Source organism: Naumovozyma dairenensis, chromosome 2 (genome assembly GCF_000227115.2).
Source record: "Naumovozyma dairenensis CBS 421 chromosome 2, complete genome".
Lineage (NCBI taxonomy): Eukaryota > Fungi > Ascomycota > Saccharomycetes > Saccharomycetales > Saccharomycetaceae > Naumovozyma > Naumovozyma dairenensis.
In genome coordinates, this window is record NC_016480.1 from 649765 (window position 1) to 667836 (window position 18072).

An 18072-nucleotide genomic window follows, 5' to 3' on the forward strand; every position below is an offset into this window, starting at 1 on the left:
GAAGTATCAGACACCTTCCTGATATATGGTCTTTGCTTTCTTCTCATCATATTACTCTCTGAATTAGTAGTGGAATACCAACTCTTTATTATTTTTCACTTTTACGTAGTTGAAAAAGTATTGAATGGAAACTTTGGTGAACAACATTTAAAGAGTTAAAAACAATGCAAAGAAAAAGAAGATTAAAGAAGAATTAGTCAATGGAAAGTGGCAATCAGCTACATCATTATCAAACATACTACTCTCTTCCATTTTTTGAGAGTGCCAGCCAAATTGATTGATTTCTAAAACATGTCGGAATCGCCGAATGCCCAATCTAAGAAGGTTCAACAGCCATCACCAAGACAACAACAACCAACTGGTACTACTGTTGCAGCTGGCAATACTTCCACAGATGGTACCGCTATTAATCCCAGAAATAGAAGAAGAAGACCAAAATCGAGGAACAAACAAACTATTGATACCGTTCCTGATAAAGAAGCCAACAGTACAGCAAAATCAGAGAATGCCACACATCTAAAAGGAAGTAATAAACCTGCAAAGAAGAGAGCAACACAGCAGCAACAAAAGCAACAAAAGAGACAGAAACAAAGACAGAAACAAGATAGGAATGAAAGTAATCTATTTAAATTAGTTTTAAGACATTTACCTCCTAATTTAAATTCTGAAAATTTCATTAAGAATGTCAGTCTCTCAAAGAATATTCATGATTTATATCTTGAATGGTACTACATTCAAGGTCATTATTCTTCGAAATTATTTAAGCAGCCACATTATTCAAGAGCTTATTTCATTTTCGACTCCATAGTAAAATTGAATAAGTTTGCCAGTATTGTGAAAAATATGAAGTTCATTGATGATCATGAGAATGTAATGATTCCCTTGTTGACATTATCATCTTATATTAAAAGCATTGAAGAGAATGTTCCAGAGAGATCTAGAAATAATCCTAAAAAGCATCAAAGGACGAAGGCCCCCAAGAAGGATATCTTGGAAGGAACTATTGAAAATGATGATCTATTTAAGATGTTTCTTGGTCGAAGTAAAGAAAATGATAAAGTTATTGATTACGGTAATTTCAGTTTATTAAGACCTGTTCGGAAAGAAGTATCAAGACAAAAGGAAGCTGATATTGCAGCAGCTAAGAAAAGTGAACTAGCATTGACCAAATTAGCTGGTGGTTCAGCTTCTTCAACTAAGGATGTTACGAGTCAAGCAAAGAATGCAAACAAAGATAAGAATAAAGATAAAATCAGTAAGGAAAATAAAAAAGAGAAGCAAAAAGGTGCCAAAGCAACAACGGGAACTACCGAAGGTAAGAAAAAATCGAGACGATCGAAGAAGAAAAAGAAGAACGTGCCAGCAACTAATACTAACATGGGGTCAGGAAACTTAACTTTTGAATCAAGTACCGACAATGCTACAAATAAGAAACCAACGCAAAATGTAGTTATTCTTGAAGCAGCTGGTAAAAAGGAATTACAAAAAAGGAAGAAACAGATATCAAAGACTTCTAACGTTATGCCATCATTGTTATCACAAACTAACAACAATCATATTGATAGTCCCACTAAAAATATTCAATCTTCTATTAAGATCTTAAAACGAGAGAAATGAAATTAAGCAAGACTGACGCGTATAGGATGATATACTCAAACTTCCGATACTCTTCAAAGTTAATTGGGATTACGATCTTGGATCGGGTCTAATATTGACGAAGAAAGCGCCACTGACAAACAGATATGTACTACTGAACCTGTCACTGGAATGAATGATATTTTAGTAACTGGATACTCTTTTGTAATACTAGAACCATAATCGCAAGGTATGCGACATCATATTTTATGGAATGAATTGCTTCAGGCGGCAGCTGAGCCGTACAGTAGCTTTCTTTAAGATTATATTGTATAAAGTATATAATTATCTATACCTAATATAAATCCATCCCCCTTCACTTACTTTGGTTGCGTACCATTTTTCATTTCTTGTCTTCATTTTGCCTTTTTTGACTGTGTCGTTTCCTTGTTCAATTTCAAGGAAGAATAGAGATTCTGAAAAATTTCACTTACGATACGTTATAACATTGCGAAACTATAAAGATGAACGATTCTATCAACAAGATTGTTATAATCAAACAGTGGCAAGAAAAGAGCAATACTATCTCGCGATCATCTTTATTCATAATTAAAATTATTAATTCAACACAATGAAATTGGTGAATTTTTTAAAGAAACTTCGTAATGAACAAGTAACCATAGAATTGAAAAATGGTACCACAGTTTGGGGCACTTTACAAACCGTATCTCCACAAATGAACACAACTTTAACAGACGTAAAATTGTCGTTACCTCGTAATGCCTCTCAAGGCATCTCAGCTGGATCGGTTGCTATAGCTTCTGTATATTTAACGAATGGAACTAGCGGTACAAGTAATAATAATCCAACAGGAATTGAATCTTCTACAACTTCATTACAATACATCAATATCCGTGGTAATACAATAAGACAAATAATATTGCCAGATTCATTAAATTTAGATTCGTTACTCGTTGACGAAAAGGAATTAAACAAATTAAGGAAATTAGGGAAAGTGTCAGATGATTCCAATAGAAAGAGGAAGCGTGGGTTTAGTGAGAATACCACGAAAAGAGTAAGAAGAGCTCTATAACGATAAAAAGAATATGAAAAATGAGTGATATATTATATATACAATATAGAAGGGTATTTTGTGTAGTAGAAATCGTTCATATTATTATTATAACTTACTTCTCAATGACTCTTTGTGCATATACCACCATTTAATGGCTGTACCTGACTTAATATCAGATATGACATTCCATAGCAGATGTAACAACTCATTATACTGTTTCTTGTCAAGTTTTGTCTTCAATATTAGTTCACGGATATTATCTAGCCAGTCACACATATATCGATCATCCGTGAACGATAAAAGGAAAATTATGCATTTAATGAAAGTCTTCTGTTGTTCTACTTCATTGGGAGAGCAATTTATAACCCTCAAATAAGTAAGATGTAACAGTTCCCCAGTTAAATCTCGATTAAACGTTCTTAAGAAAACTGATTTAGGCCCTAAAGTTTGGATAATTATCAGTAATTGTTTTTCCGATAGATTATTCTTATTATGGTACTGATCATAACAAAGGTTGATATATCGTAAGAGATGGTCAGCTTGCCAAATAAGTAGGCCTGTACCAGAGACGAATCTTATATTATCAAATACTGATAATATCACACCATGCAGTAGATCTCGAATAGTCTCATCTTTATTATTTTCCTCAAAGCACAGATATTCTAATGGAGTAATCGTTTCATTATAAAAGGTTCCTGTGATACCATCGAGGCCAGGTAAGGTTTTTTGTAAAAATATTAGAAAAAAAGTCATCTTCGACTTATTTATCTTGTTTGCAAACCCGTTATCGTTTAACCAAATATTGCCCTTTAGATTATTTATTATATCTTCATAATAACTCATTCCATTATTTTTGAATTGAATATTACTAGTCATCTTGATACCAGTGACTGTCACATCATACACGTAATCGTACAATTGGAAACCTACTGTACCAAAATCCAATGCAATGAAATTGAGATAGAAAAGGCACAATATTATTTGGTTATACCATAATTCTGGAATCATTCCATATTTATTACTGCGTTGTAAACAACTTTTCAAAGTTAGCAATATGAAAATGAATATGTTCGAATAATACTCATCCGCATATTTTATTTCAGAATTACCATGATTCACTTCCTTAGTACAAACGTCAAAACAAACACTAGTATAATTATTTAATACTTTTGAAACTGTCCTAATATCACACCTTGGTATTCCAGTCATTAAAGTTTTAGCTACTTGATTTAAATTTAGTTGTAACATTTTATCATTCTGGTTTCGTTTGTCCCTCAGATTACCCTTGGTAATATATTGTATCGATAATTTCATACAAGATTCAACGATAAAATTCCATGGAATATTATTCTTCATTAAAAATTCCATATTACTGTCATCGAGTTGGCTTGCTGAATATATTAAAACCAAGTCATCTAATTCAGGCGACTTGGATTTGTCATTAGGTTTATAATTCCATTGATGAATCGATTGGCACCATATAGGTAAGAAATATTTTTGTTTCCATGTGGTATACATTTCTTGAACCCTTCCTGAGTCATCTAAAAAATATTGCTTTTGTAATTGAAGGAACGTTTCATTAGTACTGATAATACCACTCAAAATACTTAATTTTATAATATCCCATTTATTACAATTGATAATAGAATGGTTCCAAACGTAAAAAAAGTCGTTTAAATTAATGATCGGTTCAGAAATTTCTAGTTTCCATTGAAATATTGATTGTGTAGCTCTTTGTAATTCCATGGGATCCTTCAATTGATGCCATAATTCTGATTGGAAAAAGGAAGATACTAAGTATTGTAAATTTTCTTTGGAACGAGCTCTTGGTATATAGTATATGGCATTATTTAAAATGGCAGGCAATGTCTCAATCGGTATTGTTCCTGAATGGGATCGGAGTAATGTGATTAAATGCGATATTGGATCAATTCTATTATTATTATTCATTATGTGTGGCCTAGACGAATAAAAAAGAATACAATAAAATGTTGTAATCTTATTCGACGAGATAAAGACCAATGCTAAATTTTATGCTATAATTTTAGTTTCTATTTTCGCCAATGCATTTCTCTTCTTTATAACATAATATTGAGGTAAATTTGTAGTTTCCCTCAATAGCCCGGAATTCTTCTATAAGAAACTTTTTGAAACGTTTTTTTGTAGTTAAGTTTAACCATGACATTAGATTTGATGAACAAGAGCTCTCCATTATACAAGGGAATTTACACAAGGAGTTAAATCAATTTATTTATTACATTATTAACAATATAGAATTCAAGGAAAAATGTCATTAGAAGGTCCTACTGGTTTATTCCAATATCCTGTCACCAAATTAGCCATGATATGTACAGGAGCAATCCCCTTATTGGCAGCCATTGGAGGTTATAAATACCTTTTTATTACACGATATGATCCCTTCATCTCTGAGTACCACCAATATTATAGACTTCTTACTTTCCAACTTGCATCAATAAATGAATCAAACGTGGTTTTGTCAATACTGATATGGTACCAATTCAGACATCTTGAACGACTAATGGGATCTTATAAGTATTTCAGTGTCATAACTTTATTGTTTCTTTATACTACACTGATAATATCATGTTCCAATTTAATATTCAATGCTTTCTTACCATGGAACATTTGGAATAGATTTCCTAGTGGTTCATTGCCTCTACTTTTATCCTTATTCCATTTTTATAAACAATACACGCCCCAAATTTACCAATTCGAAATACTTTTAACTAAACCAATTTTTTCCAAGTCAAAAGATCATAATAAACAAATGAAATGGGAATTGAATGATCACTTCTTCTTGAACACGTTAATCTTTATTTTAATTCTAAACCAAGATTTTGTTGGAATAATTTGTGGATTCGTATCCTGGTTATGTGGAGTATTTGTTGATAAGCACTTATTACCAGGTTTGAACAAATGGAGACTACCTTATATCTGGAGATATTTCAATGAATACAAATCTGTACAATATACCAGTGGTACTAATAATGTCGATCCTACCGTTGGCATAATTATGAGCAGTAATACTTATAACAATGGACAACAATTCTCCTCTACGACGTCAGTGAATACATTACTCCATAATGGTAATAGTCATGCTAATAATAACAATAATAATAACAATGGAAGTAGTAACAATGGTATTGGTATTAATATTTCGAATCCCTTACAAACTCAAGGAACTACCCAAACTACTGAGGAAGAAAATGCAGCTGATGAACCTGTTAGACCATTGGGAGTACAGTTTTTAGACACATTTAGGAGATAGAGGAGTTTTAATGATATATCTCTGGAGTGCTTGAAAATATATATTGCATACATTAATTATACATTATTTTTTATCGTTATATATATATAACTATTAGAAACTAATCTGTATTTAACGAAGATAAAAAAAAAAAAAAGGGTACGTCTCAAAAGAAACATAACAAACACCATTCATTTGTTATTGTATGTCTATTTAGAAATTGTATAGAATAATCTAGAGCATTTTGCCTCGTACCATAAGAATCTAATATCTAAATAATTATATTTCTTAGAATTTAAGATACGATTGGAAATAAAACGATTTTTATATGAGTTAAGAAATAAAACAAGAGCTATTAGACTGTTCTTTCGAAGATAGGTTGGTGTCAAAATAGTAAACCTCATCAGAGGTTTCCTTAAACAATATAATAGTTTACATTCAACTCGTTGAAGTTAAAATATGGAAAAAAATAAACGGTTTTAAATTTATTACTCCGATACGGGGAGTCGAACCCCGGTCTCCACGGTGAAAGCGTGATGTGATAGCCGTTACACTATATCGGATACTAATCTACGAAAAATAATATTTTTTGGGATCACTAATAACTACTTTTAAACGTATGCTTCTGCTCTCTCCTTTATCTGTAAAATAGTATCTTGCGAAAACAAATAGGTATAACGAACATAAATCCGTCCAATTCCAGTTCCATTTCAATTTTTGGTCCTTTTATATTCTTTCTTAAATATTTTTTTTCTTTACAATTCACAAGTGGTTACCTATATGTTTTTCCTCTTTACTATACTATCCTTCCTCATTAGCTAGTTCCTTTTCCCCCTCTGACACGTTTTTAATACTTATTTTGAATGGTACTTGTGCTTGTTGTTTCGTTGCCTTATAAAGCTACTGGTATTTTAGTCTTTTGTTGCCCACTGTAACTTACTGTATTATTTTGTTTCGATTCTTCCAATTTTTGTTGCTATCATAAACGCATAATATATAGTTTGTAATTCCTTCTCGAAGTCCTTTGAGTTGATGCTGAGAAAACACTCCAAATTTTTGTACGCGGGTTATAGAAAACTAATTAGAAGAGAAAGATCCCTCACTAATGAAACTTATCAGAATAAACGACATCGTATAAAGATATAAAATATATGGCAGGATCTACTACATAACAAATTCCAACATATTCCTACGTACTACTCTTCTACACACACACCACCAAAATGCATTCCAAATGCTGTTGTTGTTAGCTTCAAACAACAGCCTGTCGATTAAAAATTGGAGCAGTATAGGACAGCACTCGTTGCAGCCCCACAAATTCACTGACATGAAGCAAATACCTTTGCTTCGTGTAGTAGTTCTATTTCTAATGTGAGCTTCAATTTGAAGTTCAATTAATCTAGATTGCACAATATATATTATACTGACGCCCGTTTCCCTATCAAATGATGATGACAATAGGGCAGAAAACAAATATATAGATAGGTCCCTATAGATGTCCCTTCTCTATCGGACAATCTACAACCCTGCCAAGAGGTGTTAATGGGTGAGAATGTTGGTTCTTCTGGTAAGGGGGGAGCTGTTAGACAATAAACAATAGAGACAATGGGAAGATAATGGGCAAACACCGGTGCCTCACACACAAAATATATGTCTGGGCGTACGGCTGTTGGAAGGCCCATTTAGGGGAGCACCCCCCCTTGCCCTGTTTCCCTGCTCCTCTAACGTCCTCTAGACGTTAAAAATATCTCAGGACGTTACAGTGATCGGAGAATTTGCGGAAAAAGTGAAAAATATCTGACATTTGGAGAATATATACGTTGAATAAAATATATACTGTTACAGTGGTGTCAAATTACATTACGTTTTTACGTAACTAATGCGGTGGAGGAGGCGAATCAACCAATTCAATACAAGAAACCCATGTACCCAATCCGTCTATCGTTTGTTTTAAAGGAGTTGGTATGAATCGGCCCAATGATTAGGGATGTATTTTATGTATGATGTACATAAAATCTTTTCATGGTAGGGAGAACTCGATGAACCGTATCCGATTCAGAAAATATGATATCTTGAATATTTTTTTCTCTCTCCCCCTCTCAGACAGCTGTGAATCTGAGTATATAACTTAAATTATTCATATCTTCTTTGATATTTTTAATAGCCGAAGAAGTGCAACCTTGAAGATCAAGTTCATCCAAAAAACTATTTTGTTGATTGAACTTTGACATAAGAAGATTTGACAATTACCAAAAAAGAACACATCTGTCCAACCACTTAATTAGTTAATTATTTTTTCATTGGCTATGTCTGTAAATGACGGTACAGTGGAGAAGGAAGATATACCTCTCCAACAAAAGCCCAACCATCCCGTTTCTCAAACTACACAGGTTAAGAAAGAAATCAAAAACGAAAAACCTCCAGTTAATAGCGACGAAGAAGAAGAAGAAGAAGAAGATATCGATGCTTTAATCGATGAATTACAATCAGATAATGAAGGTCAGTATGATGAAGAAGCAGAAGAAAATGAACGTGTAGCAGCAGGTGAGGCAAGACCAATCCCTGAAGCCATGTTACAAACAAATCCTGAAATCGGTCTAACTAGTGATGAAGTTTTGAAAAGAAGGAAGAAATATGGTCTTAATCAAATGAGTGAAGAATCTGAAAATTTAATTGTCAAATTCTTGATGTTTTTCGTGGGTCCAATTCAATTCGTCATGGAAGCTGCCGCTATATTGGCTGCCGGTTTGTCTGATTGGGTCGATTTCGGGGTTATCTGTGGGTTGTTATTGTTAAATGCATCTGTTGGATTCATTCAAGAATTCCAAGCAGGTTCTATTGTTGCTGAATTAAAGAAAACTTTGGCAAATACAGCTACTGTAATTAGAGACGGTAATTTAGTAGAGATTCCTGCAAATGAAGTTGTCCCCGGTGATATTTTACAATTGGATGATGGTACAATTATTCCTGCAGATGGACGTATTGTAACTGAAGATACTTTTGTTCAAATTGACCAATCTGCTATCACTGGTGAATCATTGGCTGTTGATAAACATTATGGTGATCAAACATTTTCTTCTTCTACAGTTAAGAGAGGTAATGCCTTTATGATTGTTGTTGCTACTGGTGATAATACATTCGTTGGGAGAGCCGCTTCCCTAGTTAACAAAGCTTCTGGTGGACAAGGTCATTTCACTGAAGTATTAAATGGGATCGGTATTATATTACTAGTCCTAGTCATTATTACATTATTAGTGGTTTGGACAGCGTCATTCTACAGAACAGATGGTATTGTTACAATACTAAGATTCACTTTAGGTATCACAATTGTTGGTGTTCCAGTTGGTTTGCCTGCAGTGGTGACCACAACTATGGCAGTTGGTGCTGCGTATTTAGCCAAGAAACAAGCCATTGTTCAGAAATTATCCGCAATTGAATCCCTAGCAGGTGTCGAAATCCTTTGTTCAGATAAAACAGGGACTTTAACTAAAAATAAACTATCATTACATGAACCATATACTGTTGAAGGTGTTTCTGCTAGTGATTTGATGTTGACAGCATGTCTTGCTGCATCAAGAAAGAAAAAAGGGTTGGATGCTATTGATAAAGCTTTTTTGAAATCATTGGCAGATTACCCAGAAGCTAAGAACGCTTTATCAAAATATAAAGTATTAGAATTTTATCCGTTTGATCCTGTGTCAAAGAAAGTCACTGCTGTCGTTGAAACAGAGGAAGGTGAGACTATCGTGTGTGTTAAAGGTGCACCATTATTTGTATTGAAAACAGTGGAACAAGATCATCCAATTCCTGAAGAAATTCATGAGAATTATGAAAACAAAGTAGCAGAATTAGCATCAAGAGGATTCCGTGCATTGGGAGTGGCAAGAAAAAGGGGTGAAGGTCATTGGGAAATCATGGGTGTTATGCCATGTATGGATCCTCCAAGAAATGATACAGCTCAAACAGTTGCAGAAGCAAGAACTTTAGGATTAAGAGTTAAGATGCTTACTGGTGATGCCGTGGGTATTGCCAAAGAAACTTGTAGACAATTAGGATTAGGTACAAACATTTATAATGCTGAAAAATTAGGTTTAGGTGATGGTGGTGACATGCCAGGTTCAGAATTGGCAGATTTCGTAGAAAACGCAGATGGTTTCGCAGAAGTTTTCCCTCAACATAAGTATAGAGTTGTCGAAATTTTGCAAAATAGAGGTTACTTAGTGGCAATGACAGGTGATGGTGTTAATGATGCACCATCTTTAAAGAAGGCAGATACTGGTATTGCCGTTGAAGGTGCTACTGATGCGGCAAGATCAGCTGCAGATATCGTATTTTTGGCTCCTGGTTTATCTGCTATTATTGACGCTTTAAAGACTTCAAGACAAATTTTCCACAGAATGTACGCATACGTGGTTTATCGTATTGCATTATCCATCCATTTAGAAATCTTTTTCGGTTTATGGATTGCCATTTTGAATAGATTTTTAACTATTGAATTGATTGTTTTCATAGCCATTTTCGCAGATGTGGCAACTTTAGCTATTGCTTACGATAATGCACCATTTTCACAGAGTCCTGTCAAATGGAACTTACCAAGATTATGGGGTATGTCTGTCGTTCTCGGTATCATTTTAGCTATTGGATCTTGGATTTCATTGACTACGATGTTCTTACCAAGAGGTGGTATTATTCAAAATTTTGGTTCCATTGATGGTGTTATGTTTTTAGAAATATCATTGACTGAAAATTGGTTAATTTTCATTACAAGAGCAGTAGGTCCATTTTGGTCTTCGATTCCATCATGGCAATTAGCTGGAGCTGTCTTTGCAGTTGATATTATAGCTACAATGTTTGCATTATTTGGTTGGTGGTCTCAGAATTGGAATGATATTGTTACGATTGTTCGAGTTTGGGTTTGGTCGTTAGGTGTCTTTTGTGTGTTGGGAGGAGCCTACTATCTAATGTCAACATCAGTCATGTTCGATAGATTGATGAATAGAAAACCATTGCACGAAGTTCCTAAATCAAAGAGATCGATCGAAGATTTCTTATCTGCAATGCAAAGAGTATCCACTCAACACGAAAAAGAGGTATAGACCCAACTTTTTTGCCTTATTACATAGTTGTTATCTTTTCTTATTCTTTTAGTTGTTCTACCAAAGGGTTTTTAATAATAAATAATATGGTAATAGTACGTAAAAAAAAACTCTAAAAAAAAAGACTATAATATAATAAAATATTTCTGAAAGTATTTCTATTTCGAAAGTACGTAACTTTACATATGATTTGTTGAAATGTGGTTTGCGATAGGTGATGATCATCATTTAAAATAGAAGGAAACCATTAGAAACTCTGACTTCTTTTTTTTCCTACATAAGCTGACAGCGCCGTTGAACATTTTGGGTGCGATAAGGACGTTTTGACATTAGGAACTTATACAGATGTTCAGATATTTAAAGATGAAAAGGATGTCGTTTTAATGAGTCAGCAACACAGAAACCACTAATATATAAACTGTTTCGGTTATTACTGCTTGTATTATATTAAAGATAACCTATTACTCCGCAATAATATTCTTTAAATAGAGGAGTAAACAAGAAAACTCCAACAATCATGATTGAAAAGCAACTCGAGATTACAAAAGAGATAAGATTCTCCGGAATAGATCAGCCATGTGATAGTTTTGAAGAAGAAGATGATAATAATAGTAGTAACAATAGAAATGATAACTCCTACCTTGAGCATGCATTCAATAAAGTTAAACTCTTATCTGATAAAATAGATGGGCTTGGAGTAGAGACTACAGGTATAGATCGTATATCACCATATGAACGTGGAACTAAAACCAAACAATTTTTACATGTAGCAGGCTATTGGCTTAGTGCGACAGGATCTCTTTCCTCCATGTCTTCATTTCTTTTAGGACCATTACTATTTGAATTGACATTTAAACAAACCATGTGTTCAGGGATGATTTCAATGGTCATTGGCTGTCTCGTGGCTGCCTATTGTTCTATTATGGGTCCACAGTCAGGTTGTAGACAAATGGTCACCGCAAGATACCTTTTTGGATGGTGGTTTGTTAAATTTGTCGCGTTAGTTGCCATTATTGGTGTTATGGGTTGGTCTGTTGTCAATTCAGTGGTTGGTGGTGAAATGTTGGCTTCTATTTCTAACGACAAAGTGCCATCATGGGTGGGGATTGTCATTGTTACGGCTTGTTCATTTTTGGTAGCCGTATTTGGTATCAAACAAGTGTTGAGAGTGGAGACATTTCTATCTATTCCGGTGTTGACTTGTTTCACACTATTATATATATCATCAAGCGACAAGTACCATATGCTAAGTGATTTTCAAAACGCCACATTAAATAAAGATACCTTAAAGGGGAACTGGTTAAGTTTCTTTTCCCTTTGTTACAGTATTACAGCCACCTGGGGGTCAATTACTGCTGATTATTACATTTTGTTCCCAGAAGACACATTGAAGTTCCAAGTCTTTGTGTTGACATTCTTCGGTACTGCCGTACCAACCCTATTCGTAGGTACATTAGGTGTCTGCTTAGCTACGGTAGCCGCAACATATGAACCATGGGACGATTCGTATAAGAAGTATGGTATGGGTGGTCTTCTACATTCTGGTTTTAAACGTTGGAATGGATTCGGTAAATTTTGTGTCGTTGTACTAATCTTAAGTTTAGTATCGAATAATATTATTAATACTTATTCAGCTGCCTTCTCTGTCCAACTATCAAGTGTTCGTGCAGCCAAGGTTCCTCGTTGGTTTTGGTCCATTTGTTGTACTGTAGTGTATTTAGTTTGTGCACTTGTTGGTCGTGATCACTTCAGTACTATCTTGGGTAATTTTTTACCTATGATTGGTTATTGGATTAGTATGTATTTCATTTTACTATTAGAAGAGAACGAAATCTTTAGAAGGTATTTCTTACATCTATACACAAAGGAATTTCCAGATTATAAGAAAACCGATAGCTCAAGTGTAACGGATATCGAAGATAGTGAAGATCCTCACGTTAGTCAATCATCTGGTATTATGGTTAATAACTCTTCTCAAGTCATCGAGAAAAGAGAAGTGATAACTAATATCCACGCTCTTAAAAGAAAACATATTTCCACTAAAAATAGATATAATTGGGATAAGTGGGATGATGCTGAAGTACTAACACATGGATATGCAGCAACTTTGTCGTTTATCGTAGGTATTGCAGGTGTTGTCATTGGTATGGCCCAAGCTTACTGGATCGGGCCTGTAGCAGCTAAATTCGGTGAGTTTGGAGGGGATATTGCCATGTGGCTAAGCATGGGATTTTCAGGCGTTGTTTATCCTCCCTTAAGATATTGGGAGTTACGTAGATATGGGCGTTAATTGTGAATTATTACTTCAAAAGCACTTTATATTCAGAAACTATGTATATCACATCTTTTAGACATTCATTTCTTTCTATTTTTTATATATCCTTATTAATCAATCCTTATTTAACTTAACAGTGATAGAAATTGTTTTTACCTTACCAGGTATATCTTTTGATTTCCTTGAGAATTGGACTTATGAGACAGTAAGAGCATACTTAAAATAATAAAAGAAGAGTCTTGAAAGAGTTATTGATGATATTTTTATATTTTTATATATTGTGATTATTTAATTTTATCTTAGGTTTTTTGCTCCTACCCTCCCCTTAGAAAATACAAATTTTATGTACAAAGACCCCACCAAAGGTAGTAAGCTATGACTAGTAGCATCAAAATGGTGAGAAAAATTACTTTCTTAGTACATTCTGGTAACCTATCTCTGAAATTTTTCTTCTTCTCTGTAAACTTTTCTCTTGTAAGTTGCCATCTTTGTTCTGCAGTTAATGGGACTTTTTTCACTTGTTGTTGTGGTAAAGGGAAAAATGGGGCAGGTACTATCGGGTAGTCAAATAATGTAATTTCCTCATCACCTTCAAAGACAGTTTTAAATACACCTGGTTTTTTTGGACCCATGTACCAATACTCATCTCTCTCAACTTCGGGTGGATAGTTTGATTTTTCTGAGAGTGGCTGTTTTGTAAAGTCTTCTTCCAATTCTTCACAGTTGACAGTGTTCTTAAGCCAAATGAACATTTTTGCAAATTGATGGAAAGGTTAAGCAATAGATTTGTCAATATTAAAACTTGTTGTTGTTTTCACATCAAGAAGGTGAAAATGAAAGAGAGTAGATAAAGTTTAAAGAAATTTTTCTATTACATTTTGATATGGAAGAGGAATTCCTGGTAATTTTGTATGATTTTTCAAATTTATGGACACTTAAAAGCTTCCATTATTTCGAAGGGTTGCTCATCGCTACGCGCAACGCCATTTCTTTTGTTTCGGAGTTTTTTTTCTAGTGAAGTATATCGCGTCGGTGTTTATAACTTGCAAAATTGTACGGGTCTTCAATGAATTTCCGTCCCAAAATATAAAACCAGTGACTAACTAACTGTATAAGGAGGTGTAAAAGACTATTGTAATGGTACCAATGTGACACTAGAGCCATGAGAGGTCTCTCTGTTGTTCTACATGGGAGTTATCAGTATAATCTTGACTGCCACTGTTGTGCTTCATGTTGTTATGCTTACTGATTACTTAACGGTTAGCTACTAGTGAATACGTTGCTTTACCATGCGTGCACTTCATTATGTATTTACGTATTAAAGGAGAGTCTTACAAATCTTCTATAATATTTATTATTAATTTAACTCTACCACATTGCATTATAAGGGGTATTTGGGCTATAAATGTTGTTACTTGAAACAGTAATGGGATCTTACGAAGTCAAACCGAATTATCCACCCCAGTTCTTCCTCAAAAATTAGAGTCATTTTCAATAATAAACTATCAACAACAGCCTTCTTTCTAGGAAGGTTAAATTCTCCGCTTGTTCATAACTGTCACAATATCAGGGAGGGATTTGGACACAACACTCTAGATCAGAAGGGCCAGCAAAAGCAAGGTTTTCTCTTCGATAGATTTACTCTATGGAAGTAACTTCATCTTCATCCATAAGTAAACTGAACAGGTCATCAGCATTCCCATGCAAGGTTTGTAAAGAAGTGGCCTTGCACTGTCGAATGTAAATGCTTGCTCTTAGAGATACTTATAAGCCATTAAAAAGGACCCGTCTTGGGCAACCTATGCAACGTGCACTATATCTCTCCTATTGTTTGGATATTATTTGCACATATACAGTCTATACCGCAAAGCAAAAAATATATACTCTATAAGTTACGCTTATGATTAATGTTTTAATGTTAGAATACTTTTTTATGAATAAGAAATGAATTCGGTGCTTATTTAGTAGTATGTATCCTGAGTTGTTGCAGCGGACTAGTTCTGATTGAATGACCTTCAAAGAGAGATAAACGTAATTTTTCCGAGGTAAACTTTCGTGGTATGTATATATAATCTAAAAAATTACAACAATTATTAACAAAAAAGAGACAATATCCGTGGAGATATCCAGGTATTGTTACGAATCTGACATGTAACAATAAAAAATAGTTTCTTTTCTATATCTTCTGATTACAAGAAGTGCCGTTCCAAACTAAAAAAAATACGAAAAAAAAGGAAAGATTGTTTTGATCATTTAAGAAACAGTTTAAAGTGGTAAATATAATTTAAAGTATTTTATGATTAGTATGTATTTCATTAGTATTGTTAATTATGAAACCTTTTGTATTCATTCAATGGCTTCACTTGTTAACCAATCAAGTCCGGAGATTCCCACTTTGTCGCGCGCAATTCGTTAGGTGGAAAAATATTGTTTTGTTTTTGTTTTGTTTAACGGTGATAACTATATTGTATCTCTTCTGGGGGAAATATTTCATATAAGGAACTTGTTGTGAATAGTTCCCACTTTTGTATTTTTTTAGCCATTAGTTTAGTTCAGTTTAAAATTGGCTTATTTGAAAGTATTTTGAAAACTTACACAATTAAGAAATCAAGAATTACGATAAAAAGTATGTAATGAAAAACTCTAGTTCGAGAATAAGGGAGAATGGAGAAATTAGAGGGCAACAACGCTGTCGATTAGGATTGCTAATGCTATAACAGCCAATAACTAGGATACAACCATGGATTTAAAGACTATATCCATTCATTATCAAGTCCATATTTCTAGCATAAACTTATGTTATATAGCAGTATTTCTTCCTTATTAATGAATTTGAAATCTTACCAATTGGAATTTCTTCACTGACTAACACAATTTATATCATTTCACGATATCACTTGTTCAAACAAGAAATATATATAACGAAAAAGAATGTTTGCATTACGTCAATCTAGTAGAAGAATTATAAGGCCCGCAACTAGATCGTTATCTTTATCTAGGGTCATATTCCAACAAGCTCCCAAGACAACAACAACAACAAAGACAGATTCTCAAATAACAACGGGGAAGACCGCAAGTAGTTTAGCTGAAGTTAATGGACCTGAAACTTTAATTGGTGTTGGTGCCAAAGAAGGTACTGTTCCAAGTGATGTTGAACAAGCTACAGGTTTAGAGAGATTGGAATTGTTAGGTAAATTAGAAGGTATAGAATTTTTCGATACGAAACCATTGGATGCTTCTAGAAAGGGTACTATGAAAGATCCAATCATCATTAATTCTTATGATGATTATAGATATGTTGGGTGTACTGGTTCACCAGCTGGATCTCATACTATTATGTGGTTGAAACCAACTGTTGAAAAAGTTGCTAGATGCTGGGAATGTGGTTCTGTTTATAAACTAAACCCAGTTGGTGTCCCAGATCCAGACCACTCTCATTAGAAAACGTGAAGGTCTCGATGTGATTATTTTTATTTTGTTTTTTTACCATCCTTGTGTTTATATTTTACCTAAGATCAAACTTAGAATTACCATACAAAGAAGGAAAAAAATGTCTTAGAGCAAAATTGGGTGCTTCTATGCGCCATTTTAGTATTATATATATATCTTATTTATTCAATTACAAAAAAAAAATTCTTTTAACCATCTTGATCACCTAATCTATGTACGTACATGGGTATACTTTACGTGATGGTTGTTCGTAGCGCAAAAAGCAGGCCAACTGTTTATATTCCCATTTAATTTTCGCAGTCAAACGTTTGAAACTTTACACCTGTACATTTTCATTTTATTATTAGATAAACCCAGTCATATGGTTTTAGACTTCTTTTACATCCATTAGAAAATACATGACGGGTTCCCAAATTTAAACAACGCGAGGGCAGCGTTTCCCATCTCGGCCGCGGGCCCATACTGTAAACTTTAATCTCTCTCGTTCTGGCTCCTCTTTCTAGGTCTTACGAGGAGAGCCTAACTCCCAGTATGAGTTCCCATAATCTAGGCTCATTCTCAAGCTGAAATCCTTATTCCATAGTTGATGGCAACCTTAGCGGGCTGGTAAGACTGAAGACCCCAGAAATTATACTGTGTATTGATTGTGTAGTTAACTACAGTAAATAAAACACGCCTATCTTAAAGACATTTTTGGGATATAGAACCTTTTGGAAAAGAAACCATAGTCTTTAATCAGTATGTTGTATACCCCCATCTTTGTGTTTCGATTATTTGTTATGGAAATGTGATGTGAGATATAATGGAAAAAAGATCCCGATATTTACTGTTGAGCATAGAAAAGATGACATAAGATGAAAATAGTGTTGATCATGGAAGAGTTTCTAGCAAAAATAAGTCACTACATGTCAGAATCTAATAGAAAAAGGAAGGGAAAAGCTTACGGATTTAATAGATATAAAAGTTATGAGAGGATAATAGGAACATGGAAATCAAAGAGGTATAAAATACGGTTCATTTTTTTCATACGTATGACGAACACAGCACTCTTATAAGTCGCTATATTATAGAGGATATTTTTTTTACTAACAATGAATAAAATAATGTGATTTTATTGTATTTTACTTTTTACAACAGTTAGTCAAAATGCCAAAGAAGAGAGCTTCCAACGGTAGAAACAAGAAGGGTAGAGGTCACGTTAACCCAGTTAGATGTGTTAACTGTTCCAAGTGTGTTCCAAAGGATAAGGCTATTAAGAGAATGGCTATCAGAAACATTGTTGAAGCTGCTGCTGTCAGAGATTTATCTGAAGCTTCTGTTTACGCTGAATACG

At 34.0% G+C, this 18072-nt stretch overlaps 7 protein-coding genes and 1 non-coding gene across 8 annotated transcripts; 6 read left to right on the forward strand and 2 right to left on the reverse strand.

Moving 5' to 3' along the window:
- Positions 1 to 291: 291 nt before the first annotated feature.
- UPF3 (Upf3p) lies at positions 292 to 1617 on the forward strand (the record flags this gene model as incomplete). The annotated part of the gene is made up of 1 exon (XM_003668491.1): positions 292 to 1617. The coding sequence occupies one exon, from the start codon at positions 292 to 294 to the stop codon at positions 1615 to 1617; it is 1326 nt and encodes a 441-aa protein (XP_003668539.1).
- A 589-nt stretch (positions 1618 to 2206) lies between these two features.
- Positions 2207 to 2668, forward strand: SMD1 (mRNA splicing protein SMD1; the record flags this gene model as incomplete). The annotated part of the gene is made up of 1 exon (XM_003668492.1): positions 2207 to 2668. One exon carries the CDS (start codon positions 2207 to 2209, stop codon positions 2666 to 2668), a length of 462 nt encoding a protein of 153 aa, XP_003668540.1.
- An 87-nt stretch (positions 2669 to 2755) lies between these two features.
- On the reverse strand, positions 2756 to 4600 carry PEX8 (Pex8p; the record flags this gene model as incomplete). The annotated part of the gene is made up of 1 exon (XM_003668493.1): positions 2756 to 4600. The coding sequence occupies one exon, from the start codon at positions 4598 to 4600 to the stop codon at positions 2756 to 2758; it is 1845 nt and encodes a 614-aa protein (XP_003668541.1).
- A 337-nt stretch (positions 4601 to 4937) lies between these two features.
- On the forward strand, positions 4938 to 5939 carry DSC2 (Dsc2p; the record flags this gene model as incomplete). Its single annotated transcript, XM_003668494.1, has 1 exon — positions 4938 to 5939. One exon carries the CDS (start codon positions 4938 to 4940, stop codon positions 5937 to 5939), a length of 1002 nt encoding a protein of 333 aa, XP_003668542.1.
- Positions 5940 to 6409: 470 nt separating this feature from the next.
- NDAI0Btrna14E lies at positions 6410 to 6481 on the reverse strand. Its single transcript has one exon. It is a non-coding gene; the product is annotated as a tRNA-Glu (tRNA).
- A 1743-nt stretch (positions 6482 to 8224) lies between these two features.
- NDAI0B02650 (plasma-membrane proton-efflux P-type ATPase) lies at positions 8225 to 11014 on the forward strand (the record flags this gene model as incomplete). The annotated part of the gene is made up of 1 exon (XM_003668495.1): positions 8225 to 11014. One exon carries the CDS (start codon positions 8225 to 8227, stop codon positions 11012 to 11014), a length of 2790 nt encoding a protein of 929 aa, XP_003668543.1.
- A 517-nt stretch (positions 11015 to 11531) lies between these two features.
- On the forward strand, positions 11532 to 13304 carry TPN1 (Tpn1p; the record flags this gene model as incomplete). The annotated part of the gene is made up of 1 exon (XM_003668496.1): positions 11532 to 13304. One exon carries the CDS (start codon positions 11532 to 11534, stop codon positions 13302 to 13304), a length of 1773 nt encoding a protein of 590 aa, XP_003668544.1.
- Positions 13305 to 16220: 2916 nt separating this feature from the next.
- COX4 (cytochrome c oxidase subunit IV) lies at positions 16221 to 16730 on the forward strand (the record flags this gene model as incomplete). Its single annotated transcript, XM_003668497.1, has 1 exon — positions 16221 to 16730. One exon carries the CDS (start codon positions 16221 to 16223, stop codon positions 16728 to 16730), a length of 510 nt encoding a protein of 169 aa, XP_003668545.1.
- Positions 16731 to 18072: the final 1342 nt, after the last annotated feature.